At 32.5% G+C, this 17196-nt stretch overlaps 1 protein-coding gene across 1 annotated transcript in view; it reads right to left on the bottom strand.

The window, feature by feature from the left end:
- Window positions 1-346: 346 nt before the first annotated feature.
- The window catches only part of LOC110382117 (monocarboxylate transporter 12), a 57632-nt gene continuing 40782 nt past the window's right edge, over window positions 347-17196 (bottom strand). Inside the window, 1 exon segment of the mRNA XM_049839791.2 lies at window positions 347-7462. Within this exon segment, the coding sequence (XP_049695748.2) occupies window positions 6272-7462 (1191 nt within the window). The 3' untranslated portion in view covers window positions 347-6271.

Genomic DNA, 17196 nt, shown 5'->3' with positions numbered 1-17196 from the left:
ATTGTAGCTGTTTCAAGCATCCCGAAGGAACTTCTTCCTGCACCCGGATAAAAAGAAGCATGTTTCCTTTGCCATCGTTTTTAATTAGGGTTCCGTACCTACAGGGTAAAACGGGACCCTATTGTTTTCGCTCCTCTGTCCGTCCGTCTGTCACAGATGATGTATTTGGAATAAACTGGAATAAAATAAATATTTTGGGGGGTTCCCATATAATAAACGTGATTTTTTGCTCATTTTAAATAATGGTACGGAACCCTTCGTGCGCGATTCGGACTCCCACTTGGCCGGTTTTTTCAATTGATTTGAAGAAATTAAGCCGAAAGGAAGACAAATAAAAAACAACATATAATACAAATGATATTTATTATAATATTTATATGAAATAACTACCTAAGTTTAGTGTAAGTATAAGGCAAAATTGATTGTTTTTTTTCGAAATGGCACTGTCTTACAATTGACAACTTTAAGCAATAATTGTTTTTTTTTTCTTTCCCGATAATAAAAACTTAAAACTAAAATTTTAAATAGATAAGAATGTATATTTCTATTTTGTAGAAAAAATCTTAGTAACTAACTTAATATACTTTTAGTATAATGAGACAATTTTTGTATCTGTACAAAACAGAAATAATGAATGAAAAAAATTTGTACAATGTTTAAAAAAAGATGGAAATGCAAGATGAATTTGTACTATTTTCTATAAATACTATACTCCATTTGAATACTTAAAGGTAAACAATCATCATCCTCCTCCAAGCCTTTTTTCCAACTATGTTGGTGTCAGCTTCCAGTCTAACCGGATGTAGCTGAGTACCAGTGTGCCACAAGGAGCGACTGCCTATCTGACCCCCTCAACCCAGTTACCCGGGCAACCCAATACCCCTTGGTTAGACTGGTGTCAGACTTACTGGCTTCTGACTACCCGTAACGACTGCCAAGGATGTTCAATGACAGCCGGGACCTACAGTTTAACGTGCCATCCGAAATACAGTCATTGGTGTCTAAGATATACTTTACACAAATACATATTAAACAAATAAACTACTGCTCAAAATAATGATTCAATTAATAAATTGTTATTATTGTATTTACATTGATTCAAACAAGTTTTTAAATATAAAGCAAATATGAAGATTGTCTGCCTTTCAAATGGAGTATATTTAAGTGAGATTTGAACATTACAAAACGTTTTTGATTCGATACAAAAATTGTCTGTAACTTGATACAAATGTGGTCTCAAACATGATTCCCTGTAAGATATATTTTCATGTGAATAGGCGTGATGACAGGGTAAAAAAATTGTGATTCTAAATAAAATAGTCCGCATTTTAGATTGGAAAAAAAAATTGGACACGTATTTTTTTTTAACAAAACGTTAACAGTCATACCACAAGAACTTTTAAACATCTGTTGAACACTTGTCTAAGAAAATGACAGATTATGAAGTTAAAATAAGGTCCGTTTTGCAGCCACAATTTTTTTAGACAAGCTGTAGACACATGTTTAAGTTTTTGTAGTAAGACCATAAAAGTCATACCACAAAAACTTTTAAACGTCAGTTTAACAATTGTCTAAAAAAAATCAAATTATGACGTTGAAATAAGGTCCGTTTTGCAGCCACACTTTTTTTAGACAGTTGTTTAACAAATGCTTAAGTTTTTGTAGTAAGGCTGTATAACGCGACAAAGATTGAGAGTGGGGGGCTCGTGATGTCACGTCTATGAAAAAGTGACGTGTTTGTGAGAGAAAAGAAAAAATACGTGTCCATTATTTTAGGGTTATCTAAAAGACGGACTAATTACTTTTTTCATACACCATGTCTATTGAGTATATAACCTAATTTAAGAAAGCAATTTTCTAAATAGATTGAAATAAAATAAATTACAAGTATTTCTTGTGGTTCTATCGCAATCATTGATAGATTTTCCGGTAACTATAATATTATATTTAACCAAAGTTTCTTTAAGTAAAAAACATTTGAAAATAAATCCAAATAGATTTAAAATTAAATTAAGTAAAAATTAATTGTTGATAAAAATAATGATAACTATTAAATTGATAATAATATTTTATTTTATACATAAACATGTTTATTAAAAAATACATATTGAGGTGAATGCTTCGAATGGTAGAGGAAAATTTAAATATAAAACGTTTTTTTGACATTTTACCTAAGTTAAAACATAAAAAAACATTTACAGCCTTACTACAAAAACTTAAACATCTGTTGAATCCTTGTCTAAAAAAAGTGTGGCTGCAAGACGAACCTTATTTCAGCATCATAATCTGACATTTTTCATTTCAACAGATGTTTAACTTTTTGAAGTAAGGCTGTATATCTAGACACACGGCAGTGTGTCCGCCAAGTTCGAGCAAAAAAAGCGACACACCGGCCGTGGGTTATATTACACGAACCATTTCGGGCCAAATTCGACCCCCCTATAACTCAAAATCTATTTTATTTACGCATATCAAATTTCTAGTATCTGTTGAGACCCCCTCACTTATCTAAAATACAAAATTTCATTAATATACCTATTGTAGGTCTTGAGATATTGACGTCAGAAAATCGCTATTTTTACTATACACTCACTGACTGACTGACTGACTCACTCATCAAAAACCTAGACCACTTCCAATGGTCGTATTGACTTGAAATTTGGCATGGAGGTAGGTCTTTATGTCAAGGTAAAGGAAAAAATCTGAAAATGGCCAAGTGTGAGTCGGTTTCAAAATAATGAAGGTATTTATACCCCTAAGGAACTAAAACGAACTAAATTTATATAATATATCTTCGAATGGTCGTACCGATCTGAAATTCGTTACAAAGGTTTGTATTTAGTCAAGGTAAAGTAAAAATCTGAAAACGGCCAAGTGTGAGTCACTTTCGAAAATAACGAATGTGTAACTTTGATCCACGAACATAATATATGATAACATGTCATGTCAGTCAGTTGGTAAATCTAGGCCATTTAGTTAATCTAGTTTATTTCTTTGTAAGAAGCATAGTGCATATTCAAAACTTAATAATAAGAAAACAATAAAATAAACAACCTTACAAAAATAAATGAAATCCCACCCAAAACAAAAATGTGAAAGACTGCCAAGTTCGATGAAATGGGAATACTTCGCCTATAAAAGAAGTGAGATCTGAATAAGTACCAAGTTCCATACACATACCTTAGTTAAAAATAGTTACTTTTTAATGATGTTACTTGGCAAGTTTTAATAGAAAATTAAATACTTGATTCATTGCGTTTAGTAGGTTTATAACAAGGTGTGTGAAAACTTGCCAAGTAACATCATTAAAAAGTAACTATTTTTAACTAAGGTATGTGTATGGAACTTGGTACTTATTCAGATCTCACTTCTTTTATAGGCGAAGTATTCCCATTTCATCGAACTTGGCAGTCTTTCACATTTTTGTTTTGGGTGGGTTGAATTTACCGCTACCAAAAGATGCATTTACCTTAATATTATTAATTTAAGTATACATCTTTTTCCAATACGGATATATTATGTATTTCGCAAGCCACCATTTTTTTCTTTTCAATGCTTTAAGCAATTAAAGTATATAGGTTTAACAAATGTTATTGCGTCTTCCCGCAGCCGGGTAAAAAGTATTGTATGTCCCTTTTTCAGGCGTTAAACTGTACAAAATTGTATTCAAATCGGTTCATTAGTTTTGGCGTAAAATCAGACAAGAGTTACTTTCGCATTTACAATATTTATAAGTAAGGATTAGTAGTTCTATAACGGAGTTCTTAAATTATTGATTTACATGTTTATTTAGTATAAAAACCCTATATTATGAGGTCCTCAAAATCTACGTATCACAACTATTGTATAGTATCTTTCCCGCGGTTTCACCCGCCCCGAGGAAACTACATTATACCTTTTCAAATTACATCTGAACTGGTTCAGTATTGAGTAACAAACAAAATTTCGCATTTATAACATAAGTCGGTCTCATCATTCTCCGAGCCTTTTTCCCAACTATGTTTGGGTCGGCTTCCAGTCTAACCGGATGTAGCTAAGTACCAGTGTGCCACAAGGAGCGACTGCACTATCTGACCTCCTCAACCCAGTTCCGCGGGCAACCCAATACCCCTTGGCTAGACTGGTGTCAGACTTACCTGCTTCTGACTACCCGTAACGACTGCCAAGGATGTTCAATGACAGCCGGGACCTACAGTTTAACGTGCCATCCGATTTAAGTCTGCCTTTACACTTGTAAATTTTTCTCAGGTAAGTAACTTACTATAAATATAGAAATGTAACCTGTACCTTTTCGTAAACCGCTTACAGTAATTTTTTAGATCTTCTTACGACTTACAGAAGTGACTTACGTAATTATTACGGAAGCGGAATACGTAATTTTTACGGAAGCAATTTACAAGTGTAAAGTCGGGGTAAGTTCATTAATAGGTTTGTACAAAGTTATTTAATAGATGAATTATTGAAAAAGAAATAGCAATAAAACAAATCAAAAGTACATGGACGGTTTACGCCATTAATATTTTCATTTTTGTAAAAAGATTGATTTTATTGTGATTTAGAATGATTCTTGAATGTATGTTTTTAATATTCGTACTTTAACTACTGCCAGTGGTTGTCTCCGTTTTCCGTGAGAACTACTTCGCGCACCCGGATAAAAAATAACCTTCCTCGATAATTCGACATTTGAGTTCTAAATCGGCCTAGTGGTTCCTGAAATAATCGCTTAAAAACTCTTCAAGTTTATATTAATAGTAAAGATGACATAAGAAATATATGTAAATTTTTGACACATAACTGTTTCTTATGGTTCGTATAAAATTGTGATGTAAGTAAGACATGAAAATATGAAAAATAGATTATTCTATGTATAAGTATTAAAATAAAATAATAATTAAGTAATCATTGATATTTAAAAATATGGTATGGAAATAAAATTAAATGTGTTAAAAATGTAAAATTTGCTATTAAATAAATTATTTTGTGACTGAAAAACAAATGATTTTAAATGTTATATTGGTTTATAACACAATTCTTTATATGTATTGATTACGAAAAAGTGCCAGTGTGCCACATGGAGCGACAGCCTATCTGACCTCCTCAACCCAGTTACCCGGGCAACCCAATACCCCTTGGTAAGACTGGTTGTCAAACTTACTGGCTTCTGACTACCCGTAACGACTGTCATACTATTTCCAACTTAAATTCTTCGAAACCGGTTCAGCAGTTTTACTGTGAAAGCCTTAACTAAATTGTTTTTTTTATTGGTGTTAATGTATGAAGCTGAATTTTTCGTTGAAATAACAACCTCTTACTTTGTTAAGTCGGTTAAATGAAGATTAAGGAACGATCGACTTAATATAGTTTTTATATAAAGACTATAAACTATTTGGAAGTAACCGGCCACTATTTAATATTATCTTAATTATAAAAATATACCCTTTTTTAGTTTTACAGCGGTATTTTTTGTCTTTACTGCCCAATACATCTTAACTATAGCAAAAATAACAATAAAAAAACTAATTTAAAATATCGATTGATGGTTAAGAGGTTAAATTGATGATTTTTGTGTATTTCGTAGGTCACTAAAATTGTTTCTCGTTATTACGTATATAAATCATCATCCTCCGAGCCTTTTTCCCAACTATGTTGGGGTCGGCTTCCAGTCTAACCGGATGTAGCTGAGTACCTTAGTTTATTAGTTTTATTAGTTTTTTATTAGTGCTTTACAAGAAGTGTTATTATATTAGTAAGTATAGATTATTTTTGTACAGGGAATAATACTTGTAACAAAATACTATAAGAAAAGTAAGATGTATTGGGCAATTTTATCATGTGACATATGTATATCCGCCATTTTGTTTTTTTGTGTCACAAACTCTTTTTACGAACTCTATTCATTACTTACATACTTTTAATGAGAATTACTCAAAATTATCAATCAGATTACTTTACAAAACAAATATTTTTTAAATAGTTACTTGCCAACTAATGATGCCAAACCTCCTAACCTGTTCTCATGAAAGGAGATCAGCCAGCTGCGCAGGATATAGTATAGCGCATGAGCATTTGCACACAGGTGCACTCACTATTCCTTCACTCGACAACTTATGCAGTATAATATAGAAGTTGCAGAATTATATTTGGTTAAGTACCTATGTATTAAACTAGATAACTATAGAATATTGTGTATGATAATTATTTAGTTCAGTTCTCTCAGATAAAAAAATAGAGTTCCATCAAAGAGTTCGCGACACAAACAAAATACCTAACATTACGCTTTAACCCCTTGCTTATTCTTATTCGCTGCCAACCTTCTCCTTCTATGAATAAACGGCACAAAACCCCACAGAGCAGCCCCAAATACTAGCACGAATCCTAGCGTAACAAACAATGATTTATAAGACTGCGTATACTCAAACCAGAACCCACAAATTGGCGGTCCGATCAACTGCAAAATACCGTTGACAAAAAGACTGATACCGTAAGAAGACATTAGTCTTTCCGTTCCAAGCATCTCTGTCATTACAAGAGCTGTCACACCGACGTTTATACCCGAAGCAAGACCAAAAATCGAGCAAAAGACCGAAATTGCGGAATAACTTCTGACTAAAGGTATCATGGAAAGACTAATGCCAGATAGTAAAAGACCGAATATGAAAAAGTAACGTTTTGGTGTTAAAACTACGTCTGATAGTGCTGAACCGCCGATTCGGCCAACTAAGTCTAGCGCAGAAATGATTGATAGAAGATAGGCGCCTAATGATTTGTCAAAACCACATTCTTTAGCGTAAGAGGGCACTAAAATGATGAAATTCGTGTACGAAATCGCTGAAGTACAATTCGATATTAATATAACCAAATAAATTGGATCTTTTAGTAAGTTAATATCAAAGTATTTGCTTGGTTCCTTTTTAGAATCATCCTCTTTCGATCGCTTTTTGCAACCGCAACAGTAACTTATAGGTGCTAAGCTGTCTGTGACAGATTTTAAGCTGAATTGAGAAGCAAACTCACTGGGTTTTTCAAAAGCTGATAACGTGGACCCGTGAAAAGGAGTCGACATGTACTGAAAGCTAGAAGTAGACGGACTTCTTTTAGGAGTCTTAGGGACTCCTAATTTCTTACCAAACGCTTCTTGAGAGTTAACACGACTCCCCTTTCCTTCTGGGACCGATTCTAATAACGAAGGATTAGAAGGCAAATGATTTTTACTTGAGATATTTTGTAGCCCATGCCTTGAAGAACCGGTTTTTCGACTTAAAGCTACTTGTACAGCGCTGGCGGATCTTGCGAAATCTTTGGGGTCGTCCAGGTTAATGTTGGAGTCGTTTTTGAAGATTGGGGGTGATCCGTTGGGGTGTTTTTCAGCCGTGGGTGTCGGCGAGGGGTCTTCGGGGGTGAATGTCAGTTTTGGATTCTCAGAATCTTCTAGCTCCCCATCTTCTTCTATGAACGGTTCCAACTGAAATGAAAATAGTTTTGATATTAATATTGTTGGAAATTTGAACATATTGGTGTAAATGTGTAAGATATGGTTGTGTTATTTCGTATCTAGCATGTTCCCGCAGTTTCACTTTTACTTACAAATACGACATTTCCTCTTCATCAGGCTTTTGTTTTTATAGGATGACTGGTAATTGTGGTAAGTGACAGATACTTGAAATTTGATTTGCCCAAATTTTCAGACAGCTGTTTTGCTATTGTTATTAAAGTAAGATAAAAAAAAATCTTTGGAAAAGTATTTTATAATCAAGAATAGAATTAGTTGTAAGAAACATAATAGACTATATGTAATTATACAAGATGAGTTAGTTTTTTTTTCTATCGTTTGAAAACACTTTCGACTAAGGCCGGGACTTAAAATTATATTTCTTTACACAGTCCATATAATATATTTTGGACTTTAAATGATACTCCTACAAAAAATACTTGCTCTGGTAACATATTGCACTAAAAAAATAAAACGAATTATTTTGTACAAAAAATACATAATTTATTTTAAAAAATACATTTTTAGTTACTTACTAACTAACATTTGCTACTTAAATACAAAATTAACAGTTAACAAGTTTATTTAATCGCCATTCCCAATAATGTATCTATTATCGTTTTGCTTCCTCATCCATCCTCCGAGCTTTTTTCCCAACTATGTTGGGGTCGGCTTCCAGTCTAACCGTATGCAGCTGAGTACCAGTGTGCCACAAGGAGCGACTGCCTATCTGACCTCCTCAACCCAGTTACCCGGGCAACCCAATACCCGTTGTTTAGACTGGTGTCAGAGTTACTGGCTTCTGACTACCCGTAACGACTGCCAAGGATTTTCAATGACAGCCGTTTTGTTTACTGGAGTTTGACATTACTTATGTCAAAAGTCATCTATCTCTAAACAAATCCATCGATAGATCGAATATTGGGAACGGCGGTAAGACAATTTAGTTAAGTTTTTTTTTTAATTGAAACACAAGGGAATGGATACAAGGAATGAATTTAGAAATACTTACAACATAATGTATGGAAAAATCTCCAAGAATTATTCTTTCATCAAGAACAACTTTAGCTAGTTTTTAAAAGTCCTTTTTCTAGCTTCAGACAATCTGTGTGTACCAGATTTAGCATTTATAATATAAGCAAGTTTTTGGTAAATTATAACATTTATAACCCTTAATAAAATAATCACTACTCAATTTTAATTAAAAAGAAATACAGTAAAAGTAAAAAAAAAGACAAAAAAAAAATAAATGGCAAGAAGTTTATAAATGGAAAAACTATTTCCAATCACTGAAAACATTTTACATATTATTTCATCTAATAATATAAGAAAAAAAAGTATATTTATTTTACAATATCATTTAAAAACTCGAACTTATTAATTTACTTTCAAAATCGCAGTTTTATTCAAACAAAAAAACTATTTAAGTAATCCAGTCATATAATATAAAAAAAAAATATTTCAACGATTTTTTAGTTACATGGAAAACGCCAATTTCAAATAAATAATTCGGTGTCTAATAAAATAAAAATTAAATTATTTTAATAACTCGCAAAGCCTCCTAAGGTAACCTTTGTTCTTTAATAATTATAACTAAAAAATAATTATTATTAAAAGAAAGAATTAATCATATATATAGTTATCAGCACGAATCTTGAGCTCTGACCTACATCTGCGCGAAGTGATTTATTAGCAAAGAACCAATCCCGAGTGACGGCTATGACGCGATGCGCTGCGGGCCAATCACCGCTTTATCCCGCCCCCGCGCCTCACTTCATACCACAAAAGGGACCCAATAAATTACTGAGCAGGTGAAGGTCAGAGCTCAAGATTCGTGCCGATAACTATACATATCAAGTCTATACTAAAAAAGTCAAATTTAAATATACAAACAATATCGAATGGCATGTTATTTTATATTTTAATTAAATTCGAACACAATTTAAGTTATTAATCAACTGGCTGTTTCCTACGGTTTCACCCGAATTTTGAGCGAACAACTTCCCGCAACAAAAAATAGGCTATCTACCACTGAAAACATTACTACATAATTATCTCACGTAATATCTCATGAGATAAGCTCATTCAAAGAAAGAAATGATAAAAAAGTTAATTTCAATATTTTTCCCTCGTTAATAATATAGAAAAAATCAATAATATAGAAAAAAAACCAATTTCACATACATACTTACATTAAAAATAAAACTAAAAACAAATGCTTATCAATTCGGATCAAGAAGGTTTTAGTTCATAAATTCGTTTTGCAAATGTCAAATTATTTAAAAATACTCTATTATTGTTTAAAAAAAATTAAAACTAATAATTATTATAGCTAAAGATTTCAATTTTATACCATTTTCTATGTAACATAAAAATCATTTGTGCGAATAATTCTGTAAAACACACAAATAATGTATCTCGCGGTGTACTCGCTGTAGCAAACAGTAACACATTGCGCGCGAACATTACTAACATGTCCGCGACACTGCAACCGCCGCGCGAACACATGCTAGCTGTGGACTCGCGACATAGCGTACATATACATTTTTTATTGGTAAAATATCATTAATATATTATTTGTTGCATAAGACAGTTTTGTGCGTCGAAATAATTGCCAAAAATATATCCTTATTTTTTTAATAAGGTACTAAAAATTAATCTTATGTTAAATAAAAAAAAATATCAGTCAGCTGTAGTCGGCTGCAATAATTTTAACTAGGTTTTAACCTAACAATATAAAGCCCTGGGGCCCGATTCTCCTAAGTTAATAATGTCAAAATCGAATAGAAATTGAATCGCAATAGCAGTTTTAACCATATCGGGCATTCTGCTACTAATATAAGACCAATCTTATTCCAACGACATTCGATTGCTTTGCGATTGGTCTGCTATTTTGGTGATTTTGGTCTATACGGTAGTTTGCTCTACAATCACATAGCAATCATCAATCATTTGCAGACAAAATGATTCATCATTGAATGACAGAAAAGGATAAAAACGTTTATTACAAAGAAAAAATAGCGGAATGCCACATACGCTTCAATCGTAATCGAGTCGGGATTGGATCGCAGTCGAACGTGAATCTTATGTCGCTTAAGTAAAATTAGGAGAATCGGGCCCCTAAAATTGCTGCTCACTAGTAAAATCGGCGATTTGACAACTAAGAATAGGTCAGTTATCCTTATTTTAAGTAGTCAAACGTTGCAACTCACAGTATGTATTGCAATTTAAATTACAATTTTGTGCATTTTAAGTTTATCGGAATGCATATTCTACAAAATGTATAATATATTTTTTACCACAAAAGGGTAACCTTTTACACATATTTAAGTAAATACAATATCTGTCTGTATAACCTATAATATCTCCTTTCGATGCGAAACAGCATAAGAATCGTTCCTCAAATATCATTTTTAGGGTGAAGTACCCAAAGGGTTATCGAAAAAAACAATGGATAGATTATAGAAAGCCGCAGTCAATCCCTTTACGATACGTTACACCTATTTGCTTATTTATTTTGCAGATTAAGATACATATTTTTTTTCAATATAATTAGTAAGTATACATTGGCAATTTTCAATACAATTCACTTTTTTATACAAAGCCGTTTTCTGCGGTTTTACCCGCTTTTTGAAGAAACTACTTGACATACCTGGATTAATACTATCCCACATCCTTTCCCAGGTTTTGACCTACCTTCACACTAAACCTCATTGAAATTGGTTCAGCCGTTTTATCGTGAAAGCGTAACATACAAACAAATTGAGTTACTTTACGATTTGATACTAAGTAAGAATGAATGAGTAAATGTAATAGCTAAATATTATTTACTATTATAAGCACCATGGTTTATAATATATCTTTAAGTCAACTGGCATCTTAAGCCATTCATTCAGACTTTTCAGAAAGTTCTGACATTGAAAAAAAAAATTACATACCCCCAAGGTAAGAATATCATTCGTCAGTTAAATTATTTCAGCCCAAAAATGGCATTAGGTTTAACTAAAGACAGACGTATGGCCGTTCTGACTTTTCTGATAAGTCAGACTTCAAATATTCACAAAATGAAGTACCTTTAATCAATCATCATCTTTTTAAATGTACATTTGTACACAGCTTCTGACCGTTCTGACTTTTCAAGAAAAGGTCTGACATATTCACTAAGTACCTTTAAACAATCAGCATTTTTCCCATACATTTGTACACAGCTTTTAACAGTTCTGACTTTTCGAAAAAAGGTCTGACATACACACTAAATACAGTCCTTAAAACAAATTTTCGAAACAAAACTTAAGTATTATCAAGAAATAAACTATACTTTTTGTCCTTGTAAACCTGCTTTTCTGGCTTTTTCCTGCTTATGTTTATTTATTAAAGGCATTAAAAGCCACAAAGAAGCCCCACAAATAAAAATCAGACCAAAAGTCAGAAACATTTTGGTAAAATTCCTGTCTCTCTCAAACCAGAGACCACAGATCGGAGGTCCGACTAGCTGGAGTAGACCGTTTACAAAAAGACTAATTCCGTAAGTAGACATCAGTCTTTCGACGCCTAAAATTTCCGCCATAACTAATGTGGTCACACTATTATTAACACCCGAAGCTAGTCCAAATAAAGCGCAAAAAACGCTTATAGCAACATAAGATTGTAAGAACGGAATAATAGCTAGCGTAATACCGGAAAATAGTAGACCACCTACAAAGTAAAAACTCTTAGGAATTAAATTCAAATCGCATAGCGCTGAACCACCGATACGTCCAACTAAGTCTAAAGCGGAAACTGTACTAAGTAGATATGCACCTCGAGCCTTATCGAAACCTATATTTTGAGCATGAGAAGGTAGTAATATAATAAAATTTGTGCACGATATAGCTACAGTACTACTAGAGATTAAAATCACCAAATAAGTCGGGTCTTTTAAAAGAGTTAAATCAAAGAATTTATTGCCTTCGGTCTTTTTAGAAGATTTTTTCTTTTTGCAGCAAAAGCAGCAATAAGCTACATCTGCCACACTTTCCGTAACCGATCTCAACGAGAATTGGGACGCAAATTCGTTCGGCTGCTCAAAAGCTGATAACGTAGACCCGTGAAACGGTGTCGCAGAAACATGAGCGAAACTTGACGTGGAAAAATTTCTTTTAGGTCCTGTTGTCGCTGTGCTTAATTTACGACTAAAACCTTCTTGGGACCCCAACTTCTTTAACATCCCATCGCTTATAGAAGAGGAACTATAAGTCGTTTTCGGTATAGGTCTAGTATAAGACAGTTTTCTCTTTGAAGGGTTGTGACGTAACTGTTGCGATGACGTCATGCTTTGTATATTGGTTATAGACGGTTTTTTGTCCGGTGTGTGACCGTTTTCGATCTGTTCAGGCGTTGTGACGGTCATTTGGAAAGACTCGATCGGTTCTTCTTCTTCGAATAAAATGTCATCCTGTGAAATGGTTTTGCGTGATTAGTTTTGGTTTTTTTAAGGATTCTTTTCTTAATTACGGTGATAAATATGTGTACTGATGTATAGGAATTGGTATTGTTATCAATTATTTTGGGATGTAGCTTGAAACCAACTACACTCATCATCATCCTCCGAGCCTTTTTCCCAACTATGTTGGGGTCGGCTTCCAGTCTAACCGGATTCAGCTGAGTACCAGTGCTTTACAAGAAGCGACTGCCAATCTGACCTCCTCAACCCGGTTACCCGGGCAACCTGATACCCCTTGGTTAGATGGTAAGAATTGGAATTGTTATAAATTATTTTAGATAATTTTGGGATGTATCTCGAAACCAACTACACTCGCAAGCAAAAAAATGGAATCACCCCCTTGCAACTACAAATGTTGAACTTTTCAGCTAAGCTCAATTTTATTTTTCGCCCGATTGTCGTTGCTGTCTTAAAAAAGATGATTAGCTCCTGAAATACGGAAATGTTTTTTTTGTTTCTACCCTTAATTTGAAGCTGAAAGTATAGGCTTTTAAACGAGACCATAAATATTTAATTGTAAATATTGTATAATTGGCAATCGTTGTAATTGTATAGCGCAAGGGGGCGATTCCATTTTTTTTTTGCTCAGGAGTGTATTTTGATGTTTCAAAAGACCATTCACATGTCTATTTGAAATAATAATTAAAAATTTACTTTGACTTTGAAAGATACTTCAGTTCGGATGTTTGTATATTTTTATCCTTTAAAATTTTTGGTGACATAAATTACTTTTTTATACATCAGTACACATATTTATACAAATAAATATTATAGTATAACAAATATATTATACAGGCTGTTTTTTTCACAATATCATATATACATGGTGTACTTTTAACGCCAGCAAGCTTGCATTGCATATCTATTAAAACCTGTTTCCATTAATTTATTTACATGCATATTTTAAACATTTAAATATATTATATATTTTTATTAAAAACCGTTGTTAGGTAAGTGTTTTATTTACAGGTTAATTTCTGCAAAATGGCTCATAATTAAAAAAAAATAATAAGATTGGTATTAGTATTGTATATGTCACCGGAAAATAACAAGACTCGTAAATTGCATAAATCTTCTAGGTATTTTATCAACTCTCGGAAAACAATAAACGACAGTTGAAATGTACTAGTTAACGCATTGAATTTTAGCTAATTGATCAACTTACGGTACCTAGCCGTAATTTAATAGATAACTGTATTGCTACAAGTAAAATCATCAACAAATGGGCCAAATAGTAAATTTCAACGGCCGTTTATTATTTTCCAAGAGTTGATCAACTACCTAGAAAACTGATCAACTTACGAGTCTTTTTATTTTCCCGTGACAAACATGATTATTAAATTCTTATTGAGTTATGAGCCATTTCACATAAAGATGGTGTTGACCTAATAATATAGAAGAATAGTGGTGTATTTTTATTCAAATACCAGCTATAAAAAATTCTAGTTTTTTTTTATATCCCAAAAACCACAATTTAAACATGCACTAAGTAATTTTATTTACAAAAACACTATATCCAAACTTTTTGCAAATAATTTATATATTAGGGGAAAAATAATATATGCTCTGGCAACACCATGTACCGTTATTAACGTATAATCACTTTCGTTATCAACCTGTTATTTTAACACGTTATTTTAAGCGTTAGCACAGTAACGGTTACTTTACATTGTATAAAATAAAATGCGTATTTTTGAAAATGAAACAAAAACTCTGTATGAATGATGAATAAGAATATGGTCCTGTATTCATTTACTTATTCTATAACTACATACTATTAAATAGATGTGACAAGTTAAAATTATAAATCCGTCTAAAATAACCGCGAAGATACAACACGTTTTAATAATGAGTAACGTTATCCATAAAGTGGGTCCTAGTGGCCTAGTGAGTAAAGGACCAACCTAACAAGTATGAGGGCGCAGGTTCGATCCCAGGTCAGGCAAGTACCAATGCAACTTTTCTAAGTATATCTTAGACACCATTGACTGTGTTTCGGATGGCACGTTAAACTGTAGGTCCCGGCTGTCATTGAACATCCTTGGCAGTCGTTACGGGTAGTCAGAAGCCAGTAACTCTGACACCAGTCTAACCAAGGGTATTGGGTTGCTCGGGTAACTGGGTTGAGGAGGTCAGATAGGGCAGTTGCCTTAAACGTGACGTCACAAGTCTTCATTTCCAGCCTTATATGCCTTATATCGTTATGCAGAAATACATTTTCGCACCTGTAGAGACTACAAATATACGATTTTGATACCACTCGTGAAATGTTTTGTTAACAAAGCCTACTTAAATGAAACGATAAATAGTTAAACAGATGACGAACTAAAGAAGTATATGGACGCTTAATAGAAAAAAAAAATTCTTTTTTTTTATTAAAGTAAGCAATAATTATTTACGTCTAAAACAAAAACCAATGGGCACTTCATTGGCCAACCCTAAGTTTGGTAGTGCCAAAAATAGTCTAAAAATGTCAGACTTATTTGAAAAAAAAATGCTATGACAATCTTTTTTTTACTTTTTTTTTCAAAAACATTATGTTCCCTAAATTATGTTTTAATTGTAACTGAATACAGGTGATACAAGGAAAGTGATTATTTTCTGAATTTAATGGAAATGTTAGTGAGATTCAAAGCGAAGCGAACATGAGGCTTTTGGATAATCTTGTCTATTTAGATTATTTTGTTCTTGTACACGGTGAGAATTTTCTTTCACGTAGAGTTAAACTTTAATAGCCTTACTACAAAAATTTTATCATCTGTTAAGCACTTGTCTAATCAAGGTCATAATCTGTCATTTTTTTAGACAAGTGGTCAACAGACTTTTAAAAGTTTTTGTAGTACGGCGGTAATAAAGATTTAAAATATAATAACAGCACTTTCAAGGTTTTTTGTTATTGTACGCAGTTTTCAATATTGTTTTTGAATTTAAAACAACTTTCTGCGGTTCTGAATATTTTTCGTGGGCACGGAATTTCGTATCGTACAACCAAATGTACGTATATTTTGCCATTACAATTGTTTTGTGAAAAAGAAACCTCATCCATGTACAATTTTTGTTCAAAGCTAATTTACCTACTCTCATTCAATTTAACTAAATATACAAAAGAAAAACATAAAAGAATAATTTTCTACATTAACATGTGTTCTACCTATAATAACGAGTTTTTATAAATAATATGGGCCCATAAGTCAGAACTTATGAAAAATAAAAAATGACTCTTTCTTGCTACTTTCAACCAATAAGACCAATTTCATTACAACACAAAAAAAAACAGTTTTCTTAATACAACTGTTCACTATACATTTTCATGTTCAGATTTCAAAGAAAAACAGACATTTTTGTCTTGATATTTTGGGCCTTATTAAAAGAAAGATTCGTAGGTTTAATTATATGAATTTCATCACTATCAGACCTTCGTAAAAATATTATATTTCTATACTAAAATGCCACATGAAAGTCTACTGGTTAGTAAAACAATTATTATTAACAGTACGAAACTACAAAAAAACAGGACGGACAAACATAAAAATCTACGGACATTTTAGGTCATAGCTTCTCATTCCCATTATAGTTTTTTTTTTTTTTTAAATCGGTGTTTATCAGCCAGTTTCTTCATCAAAAGTAAAAGCCAAAGTAATGTCATAAAGTAAAAGTAACGGTCAAATTCGTTTTATCTATTAGTTTTGCTGTTACTTTAGCATTGAAAAAACGAATTTGACCGTTACTTTTACTTTATGACATTACTTTGGCTTTTACTTTTAACAAAAAGTTTAACAAAAAGTTCCTATAATTTCGAAAGTCATGCCCATTTTCACCAACAAATACCTACATTAAGAGATCCCTAGGAGCATTAAGGGAACACAATACGAATTTCGTTTTCGCCAAAGTTTAAGTGTCCCTTATAACCTCTATTATTGGGGGAGCTCTTATTCTAGGTAAGTGACACTTAGGGAAACGTTAAGAGATTGTTGGTGAAAACAGGCATAAGTCCAATAAAGATATTTTTTAATTTATTTACAATTTTAATTTATTTTATATTTTGCAAATAAAATAACGCAACAGCAGCAAAAGCGAAAAACTTGTTAAAAATAACTACATAAGTATAGTTCGTTTTAAATAAGTTAAGAAATAAAGAAACTCTACTTCCAGCGCTTTCAACCATTTTACAATAAACAATACTCGCTAAAAAACATTTTTTCAATGATTAATTATTTACAAGAAA

The sequence above is a fragment of the Helicoverpa armigera genome, chromosome 31, assembly GCF_030705265.1.
Source record: "Helicoverpa armigera isolate CAAS_96S chromosome 31, ASM3070526v1, whole genome shotgun sequence".
NCBI lineage: Eukaryota > Metazoa > Arthropoda > Insecta > Lepidoptera > Noctuidae > Helicoverpa > Helicoverpa armigera.
Note: the sequence above shows the minus strand (reverse complement) of the source record. Positions and strands in the feature narration are given on the sequence as shown.